Below are 10460 nucleotides of genomic sequence, written 5' to 3'. Positions count from 1 at the left end.
AGCTAGAGAGTATATCTCGAGAAGTGATCAGAAAAAATGGAACATGTGATTTTGGCGCGCACGGCTAGTTATAGATGAGTGTAGTTAGGTGACATATTAGCCACAGTACACAGGCCCAGGGCCAACATTTTTACCCTGCTAGTCATGGTGATTTCATAAATGTGATTATTTAAGACCATTTCTGACCCATTTTAAAGTGATACCTCTGTTCACGTTGCCTAGTCTCCTTTAACCTTGAAATGGTTAAAGACTAAAAAAAGACTCGAACATAATAGTCTGCAATGACAGTCTCTTTTCCTCTTGAAAGTTCCATTGTATGTCATACAAAAGCTTATGTTTGAAGTGTTTTTGTTAAAGTTATAGCTATACCTTCGAGTAGCCTTGACGCTTTTTTTCTCCGCGCGCGCTCCCTTCAGCACTGATCTGCGCGCGCTCCCAGTGCAGGCGGCGGCGTCCTTATAGGCTACCTTGAGAGGAAGGTATGGGGAAAAGGATGGGGAAACCGTACAAAACCACTTTCCAGGTCAACGCGGGGTTAGACACGCTGAAGGCGACCATCGTTACGCTCTTGAACGCGCTCGCTTTGAATCCCGCCACCACCTGCATACAAAACTGACTCGCGTGTTTGGAGCTCGTGAGGGAAATGCTGACGCGTTTGATCGTTTCGTCAGCGGTTTGACGTGTAGACTGCTGAGGGATATTCATTACTCTTAAGGACTTTTTATGAACGCAAATATTTCGTTTACGCGGAAACACTTTGCTGGGAGAAGGACATGAATTTGGAATTTTTGTATATACTTTCTATATAAGGAGAAACGTCGTGTTTTATTTACGATATTTACGATATCAGCCTGCTGAGGGATATTTATTACTCTTAACGACTTTTTATGGACGCGATATCATCGCAAATATGTTGCTATTTGGAAAACAAAATGTTTGAAAATGTTTCGAATAGTTAATATAATCGCTGAAATGTTTTATTATTTATCCTCAAATATCGTATACTGCACCAATTTCCATTTACTAAATAATATTTGCTTACATTTTGCCTCATTAAACGAGGAAACCAAAATGTTTTCCAGAGCAAACAAACTCGAATGATCATCGAACACATCCTTTGGGAAAATATTTCTCTGAGAACGTCCTTGCATTTGGAAACGTTTCGATTGTGTGCGACGTGTTTGACGTATTACATTGCTCCTTGCGACTTTATGTGGACGAGAACGATCGTCTTGGTCTTATACGTGGAAATTCTTTAAATTTGGGGATGTTCTGAATAGAATATAGCGCACTAATTATTTATAGTCAAAGCTCTTACTGCAGCATTTTCATTTACAGAACATCTAATTTAACAAGCGAATGCCGTGTTTATGTGGAAATAACGCAACTGAATTTGGGAATGTTCTTGACATTCTTATTTATTTACCAATCATTTTTAACGTTCGGTCTCTTATTAAACCAGGAAAATCCACGTTGCACTGATGCATGAGGAAACTGATATCCTCATTTAGATAAACTGAACGTTACGAGACTTCAGAAAGAGTTTGGCGCGACTACATCCACCGGTGATGCCGGAGGTCACTTCCACCAGAAGTGATAGGCTAACATCCAAAGGCATTATGTTTTTATGCAACACCACAGCCATCAAGGACTGGAGTTATTTTCTCTCTCAGATCTTGCCTCTTGTGAATAAATCAGCGGGATTTGTTCAGGATCGGGTGGAGGCTGTTACGAGCACCATGGTGACGGCTCTGGAGCCCGATATGACCGGGATGAGCGCTAGTCACCCGCCGCTCGACTCCAATCACACGTCCGGGACGGAGCACGTCTTTCAGTACTCGTACTCCGAGAGTGACCTGCAGTACACGGACTACAGAACGCCGCCGAGGGACTCAATACCGCTGCCCAAGGCGGTGCTGTACCTGGTCATGGCCGCGCTGGTGGTGGTGGCCGTGGCGTACGCAATCGTGGGGCACCTGGTGAAGGATCTCGTGCATGAGTGTTTGGGTAAGTGCATTCTGGAAATGCATACTGTGTGATCAACTAAACAACACTCTGACGAAACACTGTGCAAGTATTTGTGTGTTTTGGGTATGCATTGATATCAGAAATATTCAACACTGAAATACAAAAATGCAACTCTGTTTACACCTGTTTGGTTCATTGTACTGCTGCTGATAAAAAAATAAAATAAAACAAGACTAAGGTCTCAAGTTGGTTTTCCAGCCTAAACCAGCAAAAGTAGGTTTTTCGATGAATCTTTTAAATGTGGTCGATTCAAAATCGATTCTCAAAGGCCTCGAATCGATTTTTTTCGACATTTATTTATTTATCACCCAAAAGCCAGTTTTAGTTTTCCTACACTTTTCATAAGCTTGCAGCCTCCATGTTACAGCTAATGCTGTGAGATTTTATGTTTATTTTGATCCTGTTTGATTAAGGCATAGGCTACGGCTGTTCTGACTTGCCCAATTTTAAGCATCAATTTTTCATCTTGCATCAAAGCCCTGTCTATTCATTGTATGCATTTGAAATATAGAGTTGGGTTCTGTTTTAATGTACCCAAGTGTACCTAAAATAAAAAGAGTTTAATATACAGGTTTGTGGTTAATTTATTTTTATTAACCACTTGTAAATGTATGTTCACTGTTCTTTTTTTTATAAATATAGGATTTGTATTAAATCTATATACATTGAGTCGAATCGGGAATCGAAAATCGAATTTAGAATCAAAATCGAATCGAGAATCGAAATCGAATCGAATTGGAACATTTGAATCGAGACCCAGCCCTAAGAAAAAGAAACGTTATTTCTTAATGTTTGCTGAACGTTTGAAACATGTTTAATGTTTTAAAATGTTTCTCTTGGTTATGCTAACATTCCATTTCGTCATCCTTCAACATTCTAAAACAAGTATTCGTTAGAAGAACTAAGACGTTTCAGAAAAAAAGTTCCATGAATGATGTATAAATAAGGGGTTTGTGCTAAATACCAGTTGAACAAACATTCTATTAATGTTACTGGAAGAACGTTCGTTCATAACATTGAAAGAACATTGTCAGAACATTAGCCAAAGTTCAGAGAGTGTTCCTGTAAAACCTCTCTAAAAGCAGCCAACAGGTCAGCCTGACCACAGATCAGCCTGACCATATACATGTATAGCTCATTTATTGTAGCCATTTACCAGTAGGCTACTATAGTCATTTTGTATAGCACTATAGTCATTTTCATATCATATGAAATTGTTTTCTGAAAGTGTGTATTTGTGTGCTTTGGGGATTTTGTGAGTTTTTGGTGTTTCGGCATTCACATTCATAAGGGGTTATGATGAGTTTTGCTGAAGTGTGTTTTCTGGGGGATGCTCCATTATATTTGATATTTACGCATATGTACGTGAGTGCTCATTGACTCGTGATATTTTGTTTGCAAGGTCCTTGATGGTGCATACTGTCTGCATCAGTTCTTACATTACAGAGTCTCTCTCAAAATGCGCCTCTCTTGTACATTCACACATTTACATTCATCTCCACAAACATCTCGGCTGATTCCTGAAAGCTCAGAATTGAGTATCCGGAAGGGAGTGAAAAGGAATTACAGTCCCTCACTCCTGTTTTTTTCAAAGACCTTGACGTTTACCTGAAGCGATGAAGCAGGCGAGTTTCACACACACACACACACACACACACACACACACACACACACACACACACACACACACACACACACACACACACACACACACACACACACACACACACACACACACACACACACACACACACAAAGAAGCAGAGAGGGGACATGAGCACTCAACAATACCTAAGAGATTTCCCCAAAAGCGAGCTCTCATCCTGCATGTCCTGTAGATGTGTTCTGTGCATTTGTGTCGACAGGAGTTGCATTTTTTTTTCTTGGTGGACAATATAAAGTCTGGCAAAAAAAGCTGGCGATCCACCATGAACACCCTAGAAATCACCCAGAACTCAGTGGCATTGACTTTTGCATTGGCATGGCAAGCACCACTAATATTGTCTTTAAAAAAAAGTACTCAACCTGTCATATAAAAAGTCAATGCAACTCCCCAATATATAAAAAACAACATGAATGAATGCAGGCATGCAGAATGTATAGAAGAGCCCGTTCTCTTACCGCATGTGTTCTTTCTACGGAATTATAAAAATCCCTTTAATGCCCTGATTATTTTGCCATGCTTATTTTCCCTCTCCCTCTTTCACTGAAGCAGTTCAGCCTAATTGGCATAAATGTGTATGTGGGAAGTTTTCATGCCATCACATGTCTCTGCTTATCAGCCACTTTTGTTTACTCGCACCCTTCAGTCTGACTCTGCTGTATTATCTGCTAATCTTAATTCCAGGATGCTTTCTAAGTCAAAGGCGAATGCGTTTAGCGCTGCCAGGCTGGAGGCTTCTGTCATGGATCTGAACAAAGTGTGCCGTTTGATGGAGCATTCAGACCGGATGAGTTATTTGAATCATTAATCAAGCAGTGTAGTCCTTTAATTATCAATAGGTGAACTGCAAGGTATTTAATTAATGCAGTCAGACATCAGCCTGGGGCTCATATACAATATATAGTGTGTATTGCATTACACAAAGAAGCTGTTGTTGCTTCCTAAGTGGAATATCAATTTTGTTTTCATGAATTGGGAAATATGACACGGACATGTTCTTGTTTTTTGTGAGGTTCTCGGTTTCTTTTTCATAAAGAAGCCTGCACATATTTTTCGTTTTCCATCATGCTTTTCATTAAATTATTGAAATCAGACCTGTTAATCAAGTCGGCTTTTTATAACTTAGTTTATGTCCTTGAATAATAACATGTGTAATGTATGTATAATGTGTCTGTGAAAGTGTGCATGCCTCGTTTGTGTTAGACAAAATGTACATGGCATTAATGGCTTGTCACTGAGTGCAGTGAATATGAATATTCATGTTTATCTCCACCTCTGTCAGTACAGAATATTACATATCATGGTTTAACATATCACTTCTGCTTCCAGAGGCTGTTTACTGCTTCTCTATGTCTTGTGCTTTCTGTCACAGTTTTCTGACTGAATCTGTCTCCAGACCATTTTCAAATAGTTTCACATTGTTTGGTCAAAATTGACTCAATAGATGAATTCAGACTTCAGGAAAGCTTTCTGTGTATTATGAGTATTTTAGAATCAGAACTTTGAATCATGAAAGTTCCATTTAAAGTATACATTTGTTGTGACAAAAATACTATTTTTCCCCCTATTCTGGAGAGAAGTTATTCTATTTGTCTAGTAATTAAACTAGGTATGAATCAGTGTGGATAATGAAAGAATAAAGGCCTATTCACAGCAAGTTGAAAAACATGAAAAGTTGAAAGGGATGAAAAACTTCATAATGGCCACAAAGTATTCAATAATTGAATGTGTGTGTGTGTGTGTGTGTGTGTGTGTGTGTGTGTGTGTGTGTGTGTGTGTGTGTGTGTGTGTGTGTGTGTGTGTGTGTGTGTGTGTGTGTGTGTGTGTGTGTGTGTGTGTGTTGGAATGCAAGGTCAGTTTTTAAAATTGTTCAGAAGGTGACCAATTTATATACAATATTCCAATAACAAATTTTCTTTAAAAAAATATTTGGATACCTGAAGACATTTTTGCCATCGTAACGTTTAAAAAATATACTGAATAATAACATTCAGTTTACATTTTTGGCACAAAGAACATACAGATTTTATATTGTTTGTGCCAAAAATGTTATACTGAATAAGCCTTGAATAAAAAGGTATAAAAAATAAAGCATTTATTGTCATTGTCCTGACAATCCTCACTCCTTCATATTTGTATTTGCATATTTCCCCAAGGTCTTTTGTTGTCTAAAACAACATTCTGCACAGGATATTACAAGTAACTTTTTAAGTAACTTGTAAAGCATTACTTTTAAATTTAGACCAAAATATCTGAGTTATTTTTTCAATTAAGTTACACAAGTTGAGAGAAATCGTGAGTAAGTTCCGAGGCATTGTGTGTGAACATGATGGTTTTTGTTGTTCTAGACTAATGTGAACAACATGAATTTACTCATCTCACTTGCACAAAAACAGTATTCCTCATAAACAGAAGCATACTGAGAATATTACACAAAGCTAAAGTAATTAATTAAATATGTGAAATAGCATAAATATACTTTATGCATTTAATATCACTTTATTAACCAATGGAATGCTTGCTGCTGATCGTCGATAATCCAATTCAACTACTAATAAGCAAAAATGAATTACTTCAGATAAACATCACATTTGTGTTTCTTTTTTCTTTTTTTTTGGCTGAAGAGTGTTGGACTATGTCGGAATTTACTCTTAAATAGGGCACTATTTGAGGGGACGGCCATTTGAAGTGTTGTCTGGAACCATAGTGGACGTTATCAAGTAGCTACACTCATTCAATCCCACAATGCACCACAATAACGACTGTACAACCAATGTACGCTCAAAGGCTAGAGAATACCCATAATGCACTGTGAGTCTCGGGAATGAATTTTCCACGTTTCGCCTGAAGATGGCATCTGCAGCTGAACCATCCATATATCCATTATCCATACAGCTGGTCCAATGTGGGTACAGTGTAATATCATAAGGTATAAAATCCTTTTTTAAATCCTTTTTATAATCAGTTATCCTATTTAACTTAATTTAAGTTTTTTTACATGCTATTTTCCTAAGTTTAAAATAATTATTAAACAGCACAAACTATGCAAAAGCCGAAATCCACTCACTCGTCCTCCTCATTCACTCCCAGAAGTGAGCTCTATTACTGGAGTAATGTTAGGAATAATGAATGAGGATAGGGGGCGGTTTCGAAACACAGCATTGAACTTTCTTCTCCTGCGTCCTGTTCTTCTGTAATCCAGAACAGCAGCACACCTGAAAGTTTGTATTTTGTACTCTACTGTATTTACTTATTTATTTTTAATTTATTTATTTTATTTCAAACAACAAAAATAAAATGAATTAAAATATAAAAAGTACAATAAGTATGTTGCAACTTACCGAAAGAAAAAAAGCAATATAAAGTATTATTATAACAATAATTACAATATGTTTGAAAAGGAGCGGGATGAAGCAGAAGCTTCTGTACTGTACAGGACTGAATTTGCATTTGCTTGAGCCTAAGGCTTATTCATAGCAATTTTGGTGTGAAAGGGCCTTTACATCGCAAGGGATGGGTCCCAAATCGCACTTGAGAATCACTATATTCTACAAATGTGAGCATATTTTGGGTGGAAAATTAGGTTTTCTTAATTTATACTAACAAATTGCAACATTAAAAATATTATTAAATTTTGCTGCACTGTGATACAGCCGTAAAACAGTAATGTTACTGTATATGTCTTTTAGCCTGGCTGGAATGATTTATTGGCCAGTCAGACTCCAGGACAGTAACCGTTTGTTTTTATGAACCAAAAAAAGTTTAAGCCTAAATTTAAGATCTGTGTTTTTGAATTGCAAATAAAATGTCAATTATTTTGGATGGAAACACAAGCAAACTATTATAAGCTTAATGTGATGCATATCTGTCAAGGATTTCATTTGTCAGATAAAAAAAAAAATCATTTTAAATATTTCTAAAAATATTTTCTAAATTAATTTATTTAAATAGCTTGGAATCAGCACAAATCTGTTCAATGTGAAAACAGTGAAAACAAACTTGGATTAAGTATGGCTTGCTGTTCAACAAGCAATACACAGTTCAAATGCATGAAAATGAAACAGATTGGATTGATTGATGAAAAATATACAAACCTGTTCATTGTGTATTTGAGACACATTCAGTTTATTCGTACTATAGTATTAAAGAAATCTTACCTGTTTCGTTTTATGTCTGACTGACAAATATGTATCACATTAACTTTATTAGTTTATATTAAAACTGTGTAATCCAAGTGGAGGGAAATTTAATGTGCATTATTATGTATCCAGATACATTTTTTGAGTGTCTATCAAACTCTTAAAAATAAAGGTTCCAAAACTGTTTTTGCTGTGATGCCATATATAAGAGCCATTTTTTTTGGTTCCGCAAAGAACATTAAAAAGGACATTTTAATAAACTGAAGAAGCTTTTTCCTCTGTTAAGAACATTTTGTGGAATGGAAAGGTCCCGTGGATGTTAAAGGTTGTTCGTGGAACCATCAATGGCAATAAAGCACCTTTATTTTTTAAGAGTGATGTCCTCTCATGCAGTGGATCCTTTGACTGATAATCATCTGTAATCTGTGTCTCTCATCAGAGTGGGTGTTCGGGCCTCGTTCAGACGACCGCAGGAGCAAGAGTGAGGTGAACTGCATCAGCAGCAGCGTGAATGAAATGAGCCAACTCTCTCGTCCAGTGGACATCGTGTACAATCACTCCGACTCCCAGAACACCATCAAACCGGAAGAACTGGTGGTCACCATCGATGAGACCTCGCAGCTCCCTCGTGAAGCTTACAGTGGAACCTAACCGAGAAAAACAACCACGGATTGATTCAGCCCTTTATTATGAGGAAAAAAGCGTGTTTGCTTCAGTTTAATCGGCATCTGTGAGCCGGTGCTGTGAAGTCAAACGACCTTTGGTGGTCATGATGAGGAAAACTGAGGACGCTGGGAGACTTTAGAAGGAATGGAATCATAATACATTACATGTTCTTTATCGGAGTGAACTGAATTTGAACTCGAGAAAGAGGAGTGACTCTTCTTTTTAATTCATATCAGTCTTTTTGTCTTGTTTTGTGGAGACATGCACTGTGAATCTAGAATAGTCTTCTGCTGTTGTCCATTTCTTACTCTACCCACAACCCACCTTGGTTTGATTTTCCCACTTTTTGCAGATATTTATGGCTGAGTACTTTGGGCTGCGTTATGGTATTTGCGAATACTTACATTTTACTCACTTTCAGGTTTTCTATAATTGATAATGCTGCTTAGAAACAGAAATACTTAGAGATCTGCTCACTATGGATTGATGGTTTAGATATACAGATATAAAAAACAAAAGATCATGAATGGCGAAACAATACTGCAGATGTGTTTTATTTTCATCTAGCAGTGTTACTAAAAATGTTTGTTTTATAATGGAGTGAGACACTATACACAAACACTTCTCACTGAAAATATTAGATGTTAAATACAGCAGTTAAATACACTTATAAATGGTTTTATACATTGACAGATGATCTAAAAAGATTAATAACTCTGTTTACTTTACAACTAAGGGCTATAATTTCAGACCATCTTAACGAAGCTTCAGATATGAGCATCACATTTTTAAATAGATTTTCAAAGTCATAAAAAGGGGATAACTGTTTCAAACTGGCAAAAAATAATAATAATAATTATCATTCAGAAATAAGATTGAGACATTAGACTAAAGGCTTCGTCCACTTCTGCTGTTCCCTCTTTCATACATTTTCAGTAAAGGTGAAAAAAATAACTCTAGGCAATTTTCCTGGTTACCACATCAACCTGTTTTCACCTTTGGTGCCAAATTGTAATTGTTTTCTCAAGTATTCAAAAAAAAAAAGAAAGAAAATTCAAAAATTGTTCTGTGATCCATGTGTCCAGTCATACAATGTAACAATAATACGTTACGAAAGTTGTAGAAAAACACAAAATATGTTTTTCCTGTGTCTCATGTCATGTCATTTTACACAAATGTCACAAAAGTCACCTTAATAAATGTGACATTATGTCAAATTTATCTAAAACAACTTGACATTCATTTTTTACATACTTTTTTATGCTCCAAAACAAATCATGACACATTTTCTTTTTAAATTGTCATTAAAAAATATATGAAAATGTTATTAATGGATCCTTTTTCAGTGATCCAATGCTAGCAGGAAAACAAATAAGTCTTTAGCACAAATGATTTAAGGAACGTGCAAAGGTTAATTATTGAAATGTTATTATATTATTAATATTTATTATAATTGTCAAAAAATTATATTTTAGTATAATATTATAAATGTTAAATAAAAATTAATAAATAAATAAATGTTAAAAAAAATTATTATTAAATGGTTGAAGAAAAGATACGGGGGAAAAAACCCCACTAACAACAATTATCGTCATTGTCATAACATAATACAACAATACTCCAGAATCCTTCAGTCTTTCAATCCAGATTAAGTTCCTTCACTCTTTCAGTCCAGATTAAGCGCCAAATCCTAAATCCGCTGTTCTTATAGCTTTTAAGTTTTTAGAGAGCTCAATAGATTCAAAATACATTTTCATTTCAAGTTTAAATATTAAAAATAGAGGATTGCATTTAGAAAATTTACATTTGTGAATGTGATATTTAGATAACAGAAAAATAATGTTATAAAATAAATATCACTTTTCTTTTCACATTCATGAAAACTAAAAATTACATTTCTATATAAACGGCCCTTCGCTGTGCATGCTTAAAAATGTAGCCCCATACTAGGCTATAGCCTGTGG

At 36.0% G+C, this 10460-nt stretch overlaps 1 protein-coding gene across 1 annotated transcript; it reads left to right on the top strand.

Moving 5' to 3' along the window:
* The first annotated feature begins 494 nt into the window (after positions 1-494).
* LOC143726098 (uncharacterized) lies at positions 495-9717 on the top strand. The gene is made up of 2 exons (XM_077219104.1): positions 495-2007; positions 8270-9717. The coding sequence occupies exons 1-2, from the start codon at positions 1569-1571 to the stop codon at positions 8479-8481; spliced, it is 651 nt and encodes a 216-aa protein (XP_077075219.1). The 5' UTR covers positions 495-1568; the 3' UTR covers positions 8482-9717.
* Positions 9718-10460: the final 743 nt, after the last annotated feature.

This window comes from Siphateles boraxobius, unplaced genomic scaffold (genome assembly GCF_051911475.1).
Source record: "Siphateles boraxobius isolate OS27281-9 unplaced genomic scaffold, OSU_SipBor_1 77, whole genome shotgun sequence".
NCBI classification, from domain to species: domain Eukaryota; kingdom Metazoa; phylum Chordata; class Actinopteri; order Cypriniformes; family Leuciscidae; genus Siphateles; species Siphateles boraxobius.
This window is presented reverse-complemented; position numbering and strand designations above follow the sequence as displayed.

Excerpts from the sequence above, each read along its gene's own strand:
- LOC143726098 (XM_077219104.1), top strand. The coding sequence starts at position 1,569 with ATGCCGGAGGTCACTTCCACCAGAAGTGATAGGCTAACATCCAAAGGC. Across the intron at positions 2,008-8,269 it reads TCTCGTGCATGAGTGTTTGG|AGTGGGTGTTCGGGCCTCGT; the intron begins GTAAGTGCATTC and ends GTCTCTCATCAG.